This window comes from Sus scrofa, chromosome 2 (genome assembly GCF_054392235.1).
Source record: "Sus scrofa isolate SSC_HxYL_T2T_F1_AM1 chromosome 2, Sscrofa_HxYL_maternal_Yorkshire_Landrace_v2.0, whole genome shotgun sequence".
Taxonomy (NCBI): domain Eukaryota; kingdom Metazoa; phylum Chordata; class Mammalia; order Artiodactyla; family Suidae; genus Sus; species Sus scrofa.
Genome location: NC_139384.1, coordinates 159731660 through 159749664, shown reverse-complemented (window position 1 = coordinate 159749664; position 18005 = coordinate 159731660). Strand labels below are relative to the sequence as shown.

At 42.4% G+C, this 18005-nt stretch overlaps 1 protein-coding gene and 1 long non-coding RNA gene across 3 annotated transcripts in view; one reads left to right on the top strand and one right to left on the bottom strand.

Annotated features, from left to right (window-relative positions):
- SPINK5 (serine peptidase inhibitor Kazal type 5) overlaps positions 1-18005 on the bottom strand; it is a 72207-nt gene that overhangs the window by 21883 nt on the left and 32319 nt on the right. Inside the window, exons 15-21 of the mRNA XM_085014953.1 lie at positions 17506-17633; positions 15858-15945; positions 12816-12943; positions 12164-12227; positions 9536-9663; positions 7897-7993; positions 6347-6474 (exon numbers count right to left, since the gene is read on the bottom strand). Coding sequence (XP_084871079.1) covers positions 6347-6474; positions 7897-7993; positions 9536-9663; positions 12164-12227; positions 12816-12943; positions 15858-15945; positions 17506-17633 — 761 coding nt within the window. The remainder of the gene's footprint in view (positions 1-6346; positions 6475-7896; positions 7994-9535; positions 9664-12163; positions 12228-12815; positions 12944-15857; positions 15946-17505; positions 17634-18005) is intronic.
- Positions 1-18005, top strand: part of LOC146405818 (uncharacterized) — a 181481-nt gene that overhangs the window by 157181 nt on the left and 6295 nt on the right. For both annotated transcript variants that reach the window (XR_014839032.1, XR_014839031.1), the window contains exon 3: positions 17025-17153. This is a non-coding gene — a long non-coding RNA (uncharacterized LOC146405818). The remainder of the gene's footprint in view (positions 1-17024; positions 17154-18005) is intronic.

Genomic DNA, 18005 nt, shown 5'->3' with positions numbered 1-18005 from the left:
GAATCCATTACCTCCTCCTCTTATGAACCCCTCCTCTTATTTAAAGACCCTTCTGGTCTCCGAGTCCAGCCTCCTCAGTTCTTTCACCTGTTCATCATAAGCTGTGGTTTTAATTCCCTACCAATTCACCATTTTTGTTTCTTGATTTGAAGGTGAATCCATTATAATATTATTTCTTAAAGTATGGAGCCCAAGACAGAAAGAAGACAAGTGATACAGAAAGTAACTTAGGATCATAATTTTTTTCCTTTTTGTTTTTCCTTTTTTTTACTCTTTAACCTCTCTAATAAAATATTTATGCCACTCGTGACTAAATATTCATGTACATTAAGAATCACCTGTGAGATTTTATTTTATTTTTTTCTGGCTGTACCCATGGCATATGGAAGTTCCCAGGCCAGGGTGGGAACCGGGCTGCTGCAGGGACAATGCCAGAGCCTCAACCTGCTGTGCCGCAGTGGGAACGCCTCACCTCTGAGATTTTAAAGATCAGATTTACTGTCAACCCAGCAGTTTTATTGACAGGATCTACATGGGGATTCAGCCCTGATTTTTAGCAAGCAAAAGCCATGTGATTCTAATGCAGTTGGCCTAAGTCCCAAATGTTGCAAAGCCATGGTATGCATATTTCTCTTTTAAAGTTTCTTTTGGCTTTATACTTAAATGTGTATGAATGTATATAACATGTGTGTGTGTTTGTTTTAGGGAGCCGCTTTTTCATATGTAACAAAGAGGGAAATGGTGGTAAATATATTCTGAATATTCAAACAAATATAAAGTCATGAAATTTTAATCAAATACTAGCAAAAAAAGGACACCTATACTGATTCAGTCTGGGATTCAAGTCACAGCTCTGCTCAAAAATCTTATTGGCACTCACCTCACACTCAGAGTAAACTCCAGTGTCCTTGTCTTGACCTAAAAGGCCTCATATATTCTATCCACATTGATTTCCGCAATTTTTCAGTAATCCAAGACATAGCAGAGACCCCTCTCTGTTTTTTTGAGCTTGTGAATTTCCTATCTATCTTTAGAACTTTGCACTGACTCCTGCTCTGCTCCAACTTCCTTTCTGCAGATGGCCAGCAGGTTCACTTCACACCCTTTTTACAGGTCTCCCTCACATGTCAGGCCTTCTTAGAACACTGTAAATAAAAGTAGCACCTCAATCCCTTTGTGTTACCTTACTCTGCCTTTTTTTTTTTCTTTTCTTTTTAGGGCTGCACCTACGGCATATGGAAGTTCTGGGGTTGAATTGGAGCTGCAACTGCCCGCCTATACCACAGCTGCACCAACGCAGGATCTGAGCTGCATCTTCGGCCTACACCACAGCTCGAGGCAATACTGAACCCTCAACCCACTGAGCAAGGCCAGGAATCAAACCCACATCCTCATGGATACTAGTCTGGTTCATAACCCACTGAGTCACAGCAGGAACTCCATTCTGCTTTATTTTTCCTATCGACACCTGATCTTATGTAGATTTTTTGCTTCTTTGTTTATAATCTGTCTTCCCTATGTTATTTTTTGTATTATTTAATAGTTTTTATTTTTTCCATTATAGCTGGTTTATACTGTTCTGTCAGTTTTCCACTGTACAGCAAGGTGACCCAGTCACACATACATGTATACATTCTTTTTTCTCACATTATCATGCCTCATCATAAGCGACTAGATATAGTTCCCAGTGCTACACAGCAGGATCTCATTGCTAATCCATTCCAAAGGCAGTAGTTTGCATCTATTAACCCCAAATTCCCCATCCACCCACTCCCTCTCCCTCAGCAAACACAAGTCTGTTCTCCATGTCCATGATTTTCTTTTCTGTGGAAAGGTTCATTAGTGCCATGTATTAGAGTCTAGATAAAAATGATATCATATTGTATTTGTCTTTTTCTTTCTGACTTAACTTCACTCGGTGTGAGAGTATCTAGTTCCATCCATGTTGCTGCAAATGGCATTAATTTGTTCTTTTTTGTGGCTGAGTAGTATTCCATTGTGTATATATATACCACATCTTCCTAATCCAGTCATCTGTCAATGGACATTTGGGTTGTTTCCATGTCTTGGCTATTGTGAATAGAGCTGCAATGAATATGTGGGTGCATGTGTCTTTTTCAAGGAAAGTTTTGTCTGGATATATGCCCAGGAGTGGGATTGCTGGGTCATATGGTAGTTCTATGTATAGTTTTCTAAGGTACATCCGTACTGTTCTCCACAGTGGTTGTATCAATTGATATTCCCACCAGCAGTGCAGGAGGATTCCCTTTGCTCCACACCCTCTCCAGCATTTGCTATTTGTGGACTTATTAATGATGGCCATACTTACAAGTGTGAGATGGTACCTCATAGTAGTTTTGATTTGTATTTCTCTAATAATCAGGGATATTGAGCATTTTTTCATGTGCTCATTGGCCACCTGTGTATCTTCTTTGGAGAAATGTCTATTCAGGTCTTTTGTCCATTTTTCAATTGGGTTGTTGGCTTTTTTGCTGTCGAGTTGTATAAGTTGTTTGTATATTTTAGAGATTAAGCCCTTGTTGGTTGTATCATTTGAAACTATTTTCTCCCATTCTGTAAGTTGTATTTTTTTTTTTTTTTTTTTTATCTTTTGTCTTTGTTGTTGTTGTTGTTGTTGCTATTTCTTGGGCCGCTCCTGCGGCATATGGAGGTTCCCAGGCTAGGGGTTGAATCGGAGCTGTAGCTACCAGCCTACGCCAGAGCCACAGCAACGTGGGATCCGAGCCGCGTCTGCAACCCACACCACAGCTCACGGCAACGCCAGATCGTTAACCCACTGAGCAAGGGCAGGGACCGAACCCGTAACCTCATGGTTCCTAGTCGGATTCGTTAACCACTGCGCCACGACGGGAACTCCGTATTTTTGTTTTTTTATGGTTTCTTTTGTCATGCAAAAGCTTGTCAGTTTGGTTAGGTCTCATTGGTTTATTTTTGCTCTTATTTCCATTGCTTTGGAAGACTGACCCGAGAAAACATTTGTAAGGTTGATGTCAGAGAATGTTTTGCCTAAGTTCTCTTCCAGGAGTTTGATGGTGTCTTGTGTTATATTTAAGTCTTTAAGCCATTTTGAGTTTATTTTTGTGCATGGTGTGAGGGTGTATTCCAGTTTCATTGATTTACATGCAGCTGTCCAGTTTTCCCAGCACCACTTACTGAAAAGACTGTCTTTTCCCCATTTTATATTCTTGCCTTCTTTGTCGAAGATTAATTGAACATAGCTGTCTGGGTTTATTCTGGGTTCTCTATCCTATTCCATTGCTCTGTATGTCTGTTTTGGTACCAGTATCACACTATCTTGACTGTGGCTTTGTAATATTGCCTGAAGTCTGGGAGAGTTATGCCTCCTGCTTGGTTTTTGTTCCTCAGGATTGCTTTGGCAATTCTGGGTCTTTTGTGGTTCCCTATAAATTTTTGGATTGTTTGTTCTAGTTCTGTGAAAAGCATCGTGGGTAATTTGATAGGGATTGCATTGACTCTGTAGATTGCTTTGGGTAGTATGGCCATTTTTACAATTATCTTCCCTATATTATATTACAGTTCCATAGGGCAGGAACTTTGTCTTGTTTGCTTGAAGAGTACTTGTCTATGAAGGTAGCCAAAAACCATTTATTATCGGATGAATAGGTTCCAACGATTATAAATATATTTCACTTATGTTCTCTTCTGTTAAATACTCCCAGTAAGTATCTTATAACATAGATGGTGTGGACTGTGTCAGCAAAGTTTTATCTTAACAATTCTCTGCCTCTGAGAATCATCGTGTGTTCCTTCACAGAATGATCCACTACTAATATGTGATGCAGAAAGAAACATCTATGTGGAATATTAATGAGGCATAAAAAAGAGTGAAATAATGCCATTTACAGCAACAAGGATGGACCTGGAAATTAACACACCATGTGAAGTCAGTTAGAGAAAGACAAACATCATATGAGATCACTAATAAGTGGAATCTAAAAAAATGATGCAAAAGAACTTACAAAACAGAAACAGACTCAAAGATTTTGAAACCAAATTTATGGTTTACCAAAAGGGAACAGGGAGGGAGACAGATTAGGAGGTTTGGACTGACGTACATATATATATATATATATACACACACTATATATGAAATAGGTAAGTAACAAGGACTTACCATTTGCACAAGGAAGTCTCTATACTGTGTCATTACCTATATGGGAAAAGAATCTCACGAGGGATGTATATGTGTGTGTGTTTATATACACGACTTTGCTGTACACCTCAAACTAACAGAACACTGTTAGTTCAACTATACTCCAATAAGATTTATCTTTAAAAAAGTCGTATGTGAAAAGCTATCTCAATTACTCTTGTCATATCGACAAAGCATGAGGTGTGCAAAGGGGCAACCCAGTATAATATAAGGGAGCATAACATTAGCCGTTATGCTATTGCCATTATTGGTGACACTACTATTTACTGAACACTAACGATAGTGCTAATAGTGACTATTCACATTTATTGTGCACCTTCTTTGTGTTAGGACTGTGCTAAGAGTTTCACATGGTTCCTCTCATTTAATGTTCTTTTTGCTTTTTAGGGCTGTACCCTTGGCATATGGAAGTTCCCAGGCTAGGGGTCAAGTCGGAGCTACAGTTGCTGGCCTACACCACAGCCAAAGCAATGTGGGATCCGAGCCACATTTGCGACCTACACTGCAGCTCACAAGCAATGCTGGATCCTTAACCCACTGAGTGAGGCCGGGGATTGAACCTGCATCCTCATGGATACTAGTCAGATTCATTGCTGCTGAGCCTCATTTAATTTTCAAAAGAAACATGATGTGACTACTGTGGTTCAAGCTGTTCCACCCCCCAGTATAATGTGAGCAGACTGAAGCCTAGGGAAGTGAAAATGACCTTTCCAGGAACTTGGAGCTGAAATCACCATCTGAGGCTAAAGCACCACTCTGCCACACTGCTTCTATTAGAGAATTTTTATCATGTGGAATAAATACTAGGCTGGTGTTCAGAAGAACCCGATTCTAGTTTCATCTCTGAAGTCACTCCCTCATGAGATCTTATACTTAAAAAAAAAATTTAGTTTTTCTGGGAGTTCCCCTTGTGGCTCAGTGGCAATGAACTCAACCAGTGAACATGAGGGTGTGGGTGCGATCCCTGGCCTTGCTCAGTGGGTCAGAGATTCGGCACTGCCACAAGCTGAGGTACAGGACACAGATGTGGCTCAGATCCTTCTTTGCTATGACTGTGACACAGGCCAGCAGCTGTAGCTCTGCCAATTCGACCCTGAGCCTGGGAACTTCCACATATCTCAGATGCGGCCCTAAAAAGCAGGAAAAAAAAATTCATTTTTCTCATCTATAAAATGCAGCATTTGGATGAAATTTTATCGTATGGCCTCTACTACTACTAGACGGTGATTTTTTTTTTACAAGAAAAAAATTTGGAGACACATTATCTGCTTATTAAACATATATCAATTAAATACAATAATTAATAGCATTGTGAGAAATGCATCAAATTTTAGAATTCTGAGTACCCATCAAGGTCACCTAGAAAACTACTTCAAGGTACAATTAATACCAACAGTGGTTATGTTACTTGCCCAATAACACAAATCAGAAGTGGCTTAGGCACTCCCATTGTGGCTCAGTGGAAATGAATCTGACCAGCATTCATGAGGACACAGGTTCGATCCCTGGCCTCGCTCAGCAGGCTAAGGATCTGGCATTGCTGTGAGCTATGGTGTATGTAGGTCGCAGACATGGCTCGGATTCAGTGTTGCTGTGGCTGTGGTGTAGGTAGGTGGCTGCAGCTCCATTTTGACCCCTAGCCTGGGAAGCTCCATATGCTGTGGGTATAGCCCTGAAACAAAAAACAAAAGAAAAAAAAAGAAGAAGTGGCTGAGTTTGATCATTTCGATCATTAAGCACTCCAATCAGTACCATTCACCACCACCCCCCAAAAACTGAAGGAACAAATCCTGGATTATGCAGCAGGTGTGTCCCATACACATGACAAGAAGCAACTCTCTTAAACTCCGCTGGTCAACTCTTCCAAAAGACCATCCCAAACCGTCCCTAGGATGGAGGCATGATATGTTCTAAAAAGTAATTACCTGCTATGATGACACAGTTCCCAGAATTATGATAGAAAATCTAGTAGGAATCAGCCACTGATAGCTGCCCTCGCTAGTGCTCATTGCTCCTTAGAGGACATAAGAGAAAGAGATGCTAAAACCAGCATGAACCTAAAGGACAGGGTTCAGGAAGGGTGTGGCATGTAAATGAGAAAGAGGAACAGGTGACTCTCTTTTAGACGTGCAGGTTGACAGAAGTACTCACAGTTTCTCCTTACACATGATACACTTATTGTTGAACAATTTGCCGTCAGCGTCACGCACAGGATCCCTCTCTCGGGTACAGCTGAGTTTTCCATTTTTCATTTTTTCCTTATACTCGGCACATTGGTCCTAAAAAGAGGAGGAAGTCACAGGAGGCCTCCTGGGTGACTTGGTCTATTGTGTTTTTATTGAGTTTGTTAAATAATCTGAATAAGAAGTTCTCTCTCTCCTCTCACAAGGGATCTTACATGTAGGGTTGCTGTCTACAGGGGAAGAGGGGCTGGAATCAGCAGCCTTCTAAGAGGCCAGTTGTCATGGGTGGTAAAGTTTCTTTTAAGGTTCTGCACAGGGAAATCGTAAAGCTGGCTGGGGTTTCATCATGTGATCAGGGCCAGCAAACTATAGCCTAGGAGACTTAGCTGTCTTGCCGTCCGTTCTTACATATTGAAGATACGTAAGATAAACATATATATGGATATAGATATATCTTGAAACACACCCTCATTCATTTTACGTAAGATTTAAATTTTTAAATTATAGTTGATTTACAGTGTTCTGTCAATTTCTGTTGAGACAAATGATGAAAATATTTGCTATCTGGACTTTTATGGAAAAAAAATAATCTGCTGACTTCTGATGGAGATAGAGGGAGAAGACATGATGGGGAGACGGAAGACAGGCTTGAGAAGATTATGGAAGAGACAGACAAAGGGTCTCAAGTCGATCGCTTGAGAGTAAGAACTCAGCCAAAACTAAACTACTCAGCAAAAACTAAAAGGCTGAAATTTATCAAAAGCAAATGTCAGGCCCATGTCATATGCTGGAAAGAGACGGTCTTGACAGCTCCAGGTTGTAAGAAAGGAAATAAAGTGGCTGTGATCTTGGACAGCTGTGTTGCACATGCCCAAGGAAGTGGGCTTACAGGCAACACTGTCATGCTGACACTTAGAAATAGCTCAGGAAAGGTGCTAAACCCTTGCCTACATTATGTTATCATATCCCTCTAAGAGTGTTGCTAAGTAAGAAACTAGAGTTGAGGGACATGAGGTGGTTGATTCACCACTTCACAAGTCCAAGTGGCAGAGGTGGGACCATACCCAGACCCATCTCACTCCAAAACGTATGCTCTTTCACCCTATCACCCTGCCTTGGAGCAAGAGAAAATATACCTCCCCAAAGAGGTTGCCTTCAGGGACAGAGAAAAAGCAAAGGAAATGAAGAGCTGATGATGACGTGGGGTGTCTCCACGTTTTCTCACTTGCTCTCCTGGGATCAGTTATTGCCTGAAAGCTAGAGGATAGAAAGAGGAGTCAGGAGAGTGGCATCAGGTCACATCCCAGGTTTAAGGAGATCAAAATGAGCTCTAGACAAACTAAGATTGCTCAGATATTACCCTACAGTCTTAAAGGGAAAACCGCGTAGCCTTCTAAGGATGCTTTCAAACTCAGCCCTACATACGTCCTCAGCCTTTCACTGAATGCTCTGCCCTGGTGCCACCGTCATGAGCGGAGCCCACTCTGGCTGTGGATGGAAACTGGGGGCTGCTCTCACCTGAGCTTTCTCTCCTCCGCCATCACTAGGACCCCGGCCTGCAACATTTCTCTGATCTTCCCCTTCTTTTCTCTTTCTTTCTTCATCTTCTTTCTGGCTGGAAATTAGAAAGTGGGAAGGAGGGAATAATAGATTGCAGAGTTTGGCATGTGTTTCTATGAGTTTCTCATAATATGATCAGATAAGATTTGTGTAGAATTCACTAGCATTGATTGAATATCTATTACATTGCATGTCCACGTCTTTGAAAATAGAAAGATGAATTTCGTGGAGTCCTTTTGCCTCAAAGAACTCTCACTGCAGTAGAAGAAAACCAGTGGTTACATAACCATGGGCAAGACTAGGTGAGCAATTACTTAGCATTTCATAAATGCTCATGTGAATCTCCAGCTGGATTTCTCTCAAATAGCTCCTCTTCAAGAGGTCCCCAAACAATTACATTCTCTGCCCAGTGTGTTCTTCCTTCCTGATTCTCTGTCTTTCATGAAGAAGAAAACGTTGGAGCCCCCAAGGGCTTCCTCTCCTGCTCACAGAGCTGTTGCCACCTAACGTCAATTTGACCTTCACCGCGGCTCCCACGCTGATCCACTCACCAGTGCTGGCTCCTTGCTCTCGTTACCTCTCCTTGGGGTATTGTAATCCTTTACTACCGCCAGCGGCATTCTGAATTTTAGTCTCCTTCTCTTTCTCCTTTTCACTGCTGATAGAGGAATCTTCCTCAAGGAACATGTTTACACCCTTCCTCTCCCAGCTGACACACCTTAGCAGCTTCCCACTATGGACAGAACTGACTTCGGCATCCCTCATCTGTCATTCAAAGTTGGTGAAGTGGGAAAGGTCTAACTCAACGAAGGACTTGCTCTTTCATGTATATACTGCCGCTCTCTTCCTTCAACCTGTTACCTGTGATGTTCCCTTCTTTCCCTCTCATTTCTTCCTGCACGGTTCACATAGTTTCCAAATTCCAAGGTGCAGTTCTGTCCCTCCATAAAACTCGCTATTAACTTTGCCTCTCCTCAAGCACCGTAACATAATCATTTTTCAGTTCAGCACTTCCTCTTTTGTGTTATATTATTTATGCCTACGTCTAATTCCGAGTGAACAATGTGATTCCTAAGGCTTTCATTCACCTTTGTATAAACATTATATACATTATACATTGTACATGTTCAGGAAATGGCCATTGAAAGACAAGTCTTTTAGGTGTACTTCCCAACTTGAGTAATAAGCTATTTTTCATTTCCTAAAAATGGGATTATTTTCAAAACTGTAGGTAGAGGAGTTAGATTGATAGCAAAATCTGTGCATATATTCTTCCCAAAGGGCATTACCAGATAATCCGGAGAAGAAATCCACCCGAAATCAAAGGACTTGAAAATTTTATCAAGAAAGATGTGTGGTCCATTGGAAGGTACCCCACACCTAACAGGGAATGTAGTGTAATCATGCAGTCAAGTGTTTGCTGTGTTGACAGTTGAGAATTGTGGCCTCTGTGGGCAAAGGTTCACCTAAAAGTGCCTCACAGATAAGGATTTCTTACTTTCAGATGTAAGGAAAGGGCACACACCACGTGTATTACCCTCCCAGCTCTCTGCCCCCAGCTCTGCCCCCACAGCACGGGCTTCATCTGTGCACTCACAAGACTTCCTTGCACATGGCGCACTTGTTGCCGTGGGTCTTGCCGTCTGGGCCACGTACAGGATCATTTTCTCGGGTGCAGAAAAGATTCCCATTTTGTAGAAGGCTCCGGAATTCACTGCATTCATCCTAAAGGAGGGGAAAAGGCAAGAGCTTGGGTATTTTCTTTGAAATTACTTGGTTTGGCCTTATTAAGTATTCCCTGGGGGGGGGGGGGAATGACCTATGGATTTTTCTTTCTGGCATTTATTTTGTTCAATTCCTACTAAGCACAGAGGACTTAAAAAGAGGTTTCTGTTCCATTTTCCTTGAGTTTCCACCTCCAAATCCAGACTGAAACTGCCGTCACACACTAGCAAGAATCGTGCCTTTAAACTGTACATGTCATAGAATGAAAACCATCCAGGTTTGGGTAGAACTTGAACGTTCATCTGGTCCAACCATCCAGACCACCTCTCAGTCCCCTTTCCATTATGCCTGCCAGAAAGTCATCTAATTAGCACTGGAACACCTGCAGGGATAAGGGGTCTGTCACCCTCCACGTAGTTCACTCCAAAATTTCTGCTGGATCATTCCCACAAATTAGCCATAGTGCTACTTTGGGGGGAGCCTAGAAAATAATTCTTATCAATCCTGAAGGATCCTTACTGTTAAGGTTTTATTGTTCTAAGACATCATTGCAAATTGAAAGAGTCTGTTCCTTGAGACCAGTAGGCAATGCCAGAGTATTTTAGTTCACTCAGAGAATTAAGGATATTTTTCTTCTACATAAGGATCCTTCTGATATTTTGAAGGAAGGTTTCTTGTCCTTTTCTCCTCCCTGTGTTCTCTTCCAAGAGCTAAACATCCCCAGATTCTTCAGTTATTCTCTTTCAGTCACTTGCACCAGATTTTGTTCTGAATTCTTCCTCTCTTCTGAAGAATTTAACATAATATTCCAGGTAGGGAGGACAAGCACTAACATATTGGCAGCTATGGCATATTAGTTAGAATTCTGATCTGCCACTAGCAGAACCGGAGTGAAGGTTTCTTGCCTTTTGGTGCCTGTTACCTGATGTATAAAATGAAAATAATAATAGTATCTATTCCACACAGGTACAACAATCATGGCCAATATGCATTCATATTCAATATAGGTGCTGTATTGTGAGAATAATGTGGGGTAATACATGCCTGTAGATCGACAATGACTAATATATATAGGGGGTACTCAGTAAATGCTAGCTTCAGAATTACTAGAGGAACTGAGACAGAATAAGCAAACTACAGTCATAGAATTAGTTACTCGTGGCAGTTGGGTTTGTTTGTTTGTTTGCTTGTTTCTGTATCTTTCAGTTCAAGCTGAAACTCAGTGAGGACAAGAGGGAATTTTTCTCCTAGCTTTGCTTCAAGGTTCACTGCCAGATTCCCTAACTGGTCATATTCAGCAAAAGATATAGAATGTGAGAGGGCAGTTTATTGGTAGTAGCTGAGGTGAATCAGAAATTGGCTCATACTGAAGAATTGTCTCTTGTAGCTGTTGCAAAGGGAATCTTACTAAGTACGCATTATTTTAAAATTCAGACTCACAGTTGTGGGACATACGCATGTAAATAATCATACAAAATTCTGCGTGTGATGCTTCTTTAGAGATTATTTTCAATGTGGCCAGTTTTGGATGGGAGCAAGGAAACGAACACACACCTGGAAAAATCTACCTGGGATTGATCTTTTTGAAACCAAGAAAACATTATTTGGGAAAGTTATTTTCATACTTTTCCCCCAAATACTGCCACCAAAAATAATGAATGGTAAAGCAAGAAGTATACCTGGTTTAGACATATGTGCTCATCAGGGCTGCAGAGCCTGCTAGGAATAATGCTAGAGATTTGGTGCCGATAAGTTTAGGTTTGAATTCTTTGTTTCCACTTTTTAACTGTGAGAACTTTGAAGATAAAGGTTCTGGTACCAGTACTCCACTACCTTTGTAAGCCAGTTCTTCCTTCTCTCTGGATTTTAAATCTTCACTTAAAAATACGGCAATGGCGTAAATCAAGGGGTTTGCAAACTATGACCTGTGAGCAAAATCTGGCTCACATCTTTTCATGTAAATAAAGTTTTATTGGAACACAGCCATGCCCAATTGTTTACATATTCTCTGTGGCTGCTTCAGAGCTTACAAGAACAGGGTTGAATAGTTGTAACTGAGACTGAAAGGCCACAACCTAAAATACCTACTATCCGGTCCTTTCAGAAAATTTTGTCACTCCCTGGACTAAGTGAACCTCAAGTTCTCTGACATAGGCTGCCAGTGATTCCATGAGTTGTTGTTTTTTTTTTCCTTCCCAAGGCCGCACCCATGGCATATGGAAGTTCCAGGGCTAGGGGTCCAATTGGAGCTGCAGCTGCCAGCCTACAGCACAGCCACAGCAATGCGGGATCCAAGCACATCTGTGACCTACACCACAGCTCAAGGCAGTGCTGGATCCTTGACGCAATGAGCGAGGCCAGGGATCAAACCTGTATCCTCATGGATACTAGTCAGGTTTGTTTCTGCTGAGCCACAGTGGGCACTCCCCATGAGTCATTTTTAAAGAGAAACTGCAAACCTCATCCTTTCATTGTGGTGTGAAACTTCCAGAACAACTACCTTTTCAGCTTCTCTCTTGGCTTTTGTTCTGGATTCGGCTTCTTTTTCTTTTGCTTCTCGCTGGCTGTAACAGAGGGGCGATGAATCATTCCTATACCCAACACATGCTATCCTAAGGGAAGTTCCTCTAGGCAGGAATATTCCATTGCTCCTACACCTCTACCAGCTTAGCTTTGGAGCAGAAAGGTAAATGCACACCTAGACACACATGCCATGGCAAACCAGTAAATCAATTTTCACTACTCTCTTACTTTTGGAAAACAAATATATTGTCTTTCTCCCCAGAAAGCAAGTAGGATACTTAAAAATGCTGACCAGATGTTAGTAAATTTTCATCCTCTCAGCACCCAGTGACTCCACCTTTGGATAACTTGACAGTATCCGTGCAGAGAACAGAAATCCCACGCCCTACATGCCATTAACTCTGGGGAGTTTGCCCTTAGCATGTGGTCCTCCCTTGACAGCAATTCAAGTAGCTTTCAGAACACTGAGAGCACCAAGTATATGGCTTTACAACTGTAAATCCCCAAAGACAGGCTTCATGGTCTGCCTCCTAGAGAAAACTTCAGTACTGCCTTTCTCACGTACCACCCCCCCACCAAGCCAGGCCTGTCTTCTCCCCGGCAAGAGCAGTGACTGCAGCTCTACTCACAAGAAGGCCTCACACATGGAGCAGGTGTTGCCATGGATTTTCCCATCGGGGCCCTCGATGGGGTCATTCTCTCGGGTGCAAGGAAGGCGTCCATTCCTCATGTAGTTACGGTATTCACGGCACAGCTCCTGCCAGATGAGAGAGGAGTTAAGAATCAGGTAACTAAATGTGGGAACACATCCTCTACATTACCCCCTTGAAAACTGTGATATAATGCCCCAGTCCTAACAGCTGCATCAGAATGGTGATGCAGGAGTTCCCGTCGTGGCTCAGTGGTAAAGAATCTGACTAGCATCCAGGAGGACTCGGGTTCAATCCCTGGCCTCACTCTGTGGGTTAAGGATCTGGCATCACCGTGAGCTGTGGTGTAGGTCACAGACACAGCTTGGATCTGGTGTTGCTGTGGCTGTGGTGTAGGCTGCCAGCTGTAGCTCTGATTAGACCCCTAGCCTGGGAACCTCCATATGCCGCAGGTGCAGCCCTAAAAAGACAAAATAAATAAATAAATAAATAGGTGGTGCAAACAGTCGCTATTAGAGGCTTTGCAGAGGCCTAGGTCATCCATTATTTGGAATGTAAGATTGCTGTCACTTATCTCATTAGAAAACCTTTCATTTAATTCACATCTTCTGGGCTGGGCACCATGAAAGATACAGAGAAGAGTCGTGTCCCTGTTGCAAAGCAGTTTGGGGTTGGCAGACTGATAGCTCCTGCCCCTAAATTTGTCCAAGTCCTAAGATCCAGGACCTATGAAACTGTTACAGGGCAAAGGGGACTTTGCAGCTGTGATTACGTTCAGGACCTGAGCTGGGGCTACAATCCTGGATTGTCCTAGTGAGCCTGCTGACATCACAAGGCTTGGTCCTTAAAACCAGAAGAGTAAGACAGAGGAGAGTGAGAAGGAGATGTGACTACAGAGGATCAATTAGAGGCGCAGGTTGTTGGCTTTGAGGATGGAAAGGATCTAGAAGCCAAGGAACACGGACGGCCTCTAGAAACTAGGAAAAGCAAAGAGACAGACTTTCCCCTAGAGATGCCAGAGAGGAGTGCAGCCTTAGCAACCTTTGGTTTGTGAGGTCTGTGTCAGAGTTCTAACCTAAAGAATCATAAGATTTTAAGTTTGTGCTATTTAAGACAATTCGTTTGTGCTAATTTGAAAAAGAAGCCATAAAAAAGTTAGCACCTAGGTTTTAATTTCTTTGCAGAAAATACATAGAAATATCTATAAGTTACAGTTAAAAAAGGGCAAGGTGAGAATTATAGAAGTTCCTGGTAGAATAGATAATAGAGCTATTAAGTGTATGATATAAATGGGGAAAACCTTTAGGGAACTGGAAGTATTTATCCTGAGCCATGAACAATGATCAGAAGTTTGACAGCTAGAGGTTATGGACACTCATGACTGAGTAGGAAAAAAGCCACACAGAAGGTGGAGTTCGGAGTTCCCTCGTGGTTCAGTGGAAGCGAATCTGACTAGTGTCCCTGGGGTAGGTAGAAGATGTGGCTCAGATCTGGCATTGCTGTGGCTGTGGTGTAGGCCAGCAGTTACATCTCCAATTTGACCACTAGCCTGGCAACCTCCATATGCCGCGGGTGTGGCCCTAAAAAGACAAAAAAAGGAAAAAGAAGAAAGTGGTGATCGTTGTATGTATAATATCAAGGACTTAGGATACGTGAGGGGCTCTGCTGTTGTACGTGCATAAATTCCCTGGGATTCCATAAACATAATATACACAATACACATTATAATGACTCTAATATAATTTTGAAAATGAGGACACTAAGACACAAAGATGCCAACTGTCTGACTTCCTGCTGGGGAGATGGAACCAATACTAAAACCTGGCAGTCTGAGTCCAGGTTTCTAAGCACAGTGTTAGCGAGTTCACGTGCTGGGAAAAACCATGAATCCAAGGCAAGTCCGTGGAGCAACCCAGTGACCAGAATGGCACTGGGTATGAGAGCAGGAAATCGGGTCCGAGAGGTGACAGAGGTCGGGTTACATGCGGCATAGTTGCTCACTAGAAGGACCTTGGCTCTTCCTCTGGGTGAGAGGAAAAGCCATTGGGTAGCATCCCCTGCCTTAGGTTTGCAAATAATTATTTTGGCTCCAAAGATGAGAGCAGAGAGAGCAGTAAGACACGAGGTCTTCTCCATTAGATAAGGCTAAAGGGAAGGAGACATGAGGCACAGCCTGCGGGAACATCACAAACGCAGGTGGTGCAGAATCTAAGGGCATCATGGGCTTCAAAGCCAGAGCCTGTGGTTCAGTTGTTAGGTCTCAAATTACTAAGTGTGGGGTGTGTGTGTATGTACATATGGATATAGATATAAGTGTGTGTGTATATATGTATATCCACATATGAATATATATAACTACTCATGCACAAGTATATACAAGTGTTGAATATACAGGTACATGTATATATTTTCTAACTTTTTATCTAAGCCTCTGGTTCCTGTTCTGTAAGATCCAGATACTACTATGCACCTCAAACAGGCACGAGAAAGATCACTTATAACATTGTTGCACAACATGTGACACAGTAGCAGCTCCCTGGAGAACACAGCCAGCATCAGTATCATCTCCATCCCTGTCATGTGAGATGTTACAGAATACGGACCCCAGGCTCAAAGATGCTTTTAAGATTCCCCAAATCTTTTCCAAAAATCTCACAGAGAACTAAGTGGGATGAAAAACCTATCATCCTTCTCAAAAAGGTCTGGAGAAAAGTTTAAAATCTACCTCTGTTGGTTTGCATTTAGACAAGCTAGGCATTGGTATATGCTTCTTTCCTAGGATACTCTGATTCATATGGTCAGTGGAGAAAAGGGTGGTTGTCTTCTCAAGTGCACAAGCAACTAGGTCAGATCTGAGCCGGGTAAACTGAATAAATAAGGGATCTTCTTATGCATGAGGATCCAGATAGATCTCCTGAGCTTGCAAAGTCACTGAGGACACTGGGATGAGGAGGGGGGAGGAGGAGCCTTGCCCAGAGAGGGTGGGATTGTTACTTGGCTCTGATGATCTGAAGCAACTACCTCTACTGCTTCTCTCTTAACTTTCTCAGTCTCAGTTTTCTCCTTTGCTTCCTTGCCATTCTTTTTCTTCTCTTCTTCTTCAAGTTTGCTGCAACAAAAAAGAAGATACAAGCTAAATACAATTTCCCATTCTCTTTGGTAATATCATTTAAGAAGGAATGAGGCTCTTCCAGACCAAAGGTCAGGCTCAGTCTTCAGCAAAAATTTATTCAGTCAAGAGGTGCTTAATCATTTGTCCAAAAATGCAGATATGCAATTTAAACTTATAAATGCAGATAAGTAGTTTAAACTAGTTCATACTACTAGTTTGAGTAGTTTATAATCCCCCTCAAGCAATAAAACTAGCATGCTTTTTTCCCCCCAGTATGAGTCTTGGGGTAGTATTTTTTTCTGTCAGACAATGACTTCAATCAGTGATCTGTAAAAAGCCACAATTGCCTTTTTAAAAAAATTTTGAATCTTTTTCTATGTAAATAATTACTATTACTGATGAGAGCAAGGGGGTGATCCCAAGTCAGATGATGGGCCTGAATTGAAATAAACCACACTGCACTATAAAATATAAAATTGAAATATTTTGTTGGCATTCACATTCAAATTGAAATTCAAGTTTTAGAGTGCCATAATGATTCAAGTCCAAGAAGATTCAACAACCAATATTTTGAGGTCATTTATGAGCCCAAGATTCCTGTTATTTTCTTCGGACATGTATCATATCAGGAAAAATCCTCTGCATTTATTGCATCTAATATAGCTATCGAGTCCTGCACTAGCAAATCAAGCAGGTGAGACAAGAGCCCTGATTTCTTGGCTCTTAAGCCCTGTTTGGTCTGCTGGCTGCCTCTTTCACTCTCTCTTTTAAGGAACTGTGTGCCCATTCTTAAGGTTCGACCAAGACATGCGAAAGGTAAGGGGCAGTAGCTCTTCACCTCTTTAAAAAGGATATTATTTCAGTATTTTTCTCAGCACGTATTTTCATATGAGGTTGGGGAGGGGTTCAGGAGTCTAAAAAGGAGGAGATGCACTCAGCAAGACAGTGGCTCAGAGGGCCCTGGATGTGGCTCAACCAGAAGACATTTCATAAACATCTATTAGGTGGGCCTACCTGTGAGGGGTTCTACTCTCTATAATACGCCACTTACCAAAGAATTTATTTCACCTGCATAGGGTAATGCTCCTGACAAAATAAGCACAATCCCGTCTGTTCCATCGCCTGGTCAGGCTGCTTGAGAAGTGCTTGCACATTTGCCCCATGGACCTCTGTCCAGCTTGTTTTCCCTGAACCACTATCTGAAGGTAAATATCATAAAACGTCGGGGTGGGAGGGAGAACAAAGGCGTCACCCCACCCAGGTCATCAAACGCCTGCTCTCTTTTTGTTGGGTGACAACTATCCGGCGTGAAACATCCTAGCACTCAATTAAGACCTTTCCTGTGACTTAGCCAGGAGATAAAAAGCCAACTGAATAGAGCGTCACCTTGCCACTATGTGATTCAGTATCACTTAAGGTCTTGTCCATGTGCTTTAAAGACTTTGTAGCATACAAGCCATGGCATATATTCTGCTCGGTTAGGAGGAAGCGGAGATGAGGGCTGAGAAACAAAGATGCGGTTCCGGTTGCGTGGGAGAGACGAGCTTAGCTACTCACAACAGGCTGGCACACATGGCGCACTTGTTCCCGTGCATTTTGCCGTCGGGGCCACGGACAGGGTCGTTCTCTCTGGTGCATATGAGCATCCCCTTCTGCAGCTGGCTCCGAAATTCACTGCAGGGATCCTGCAAAACGGAGAAAAGATTTTCTCAGCGTGGTTTTCTACCCTTCCTACACTTTTGTCTAGTATGAGGATTAAGTCGCACAGAGGGAAAGTGATGACACGCAGCAGGAAATCAATAAGCATTTAAAAGGTTTTGGTCATGGAGGCAGAACCGGGCCGGCCCTGTAGTGGGGCCCAGTATTTATCATGACTGTCCTCTAGAGGGCGCTGCTAAAAGGTGCAGAAATAAGGCTGACAGAATTGGTGGAGACCAATAGGCAACGGATAAGTTCCTGCTATGCTGCCCATCACCGTCTTTAAAAGCTGGAAAGATCCAAGGCCTCGAGGGGGAGACTTACTGGAAAAACTGGGACTGTTACGGCGCTTTCACGAG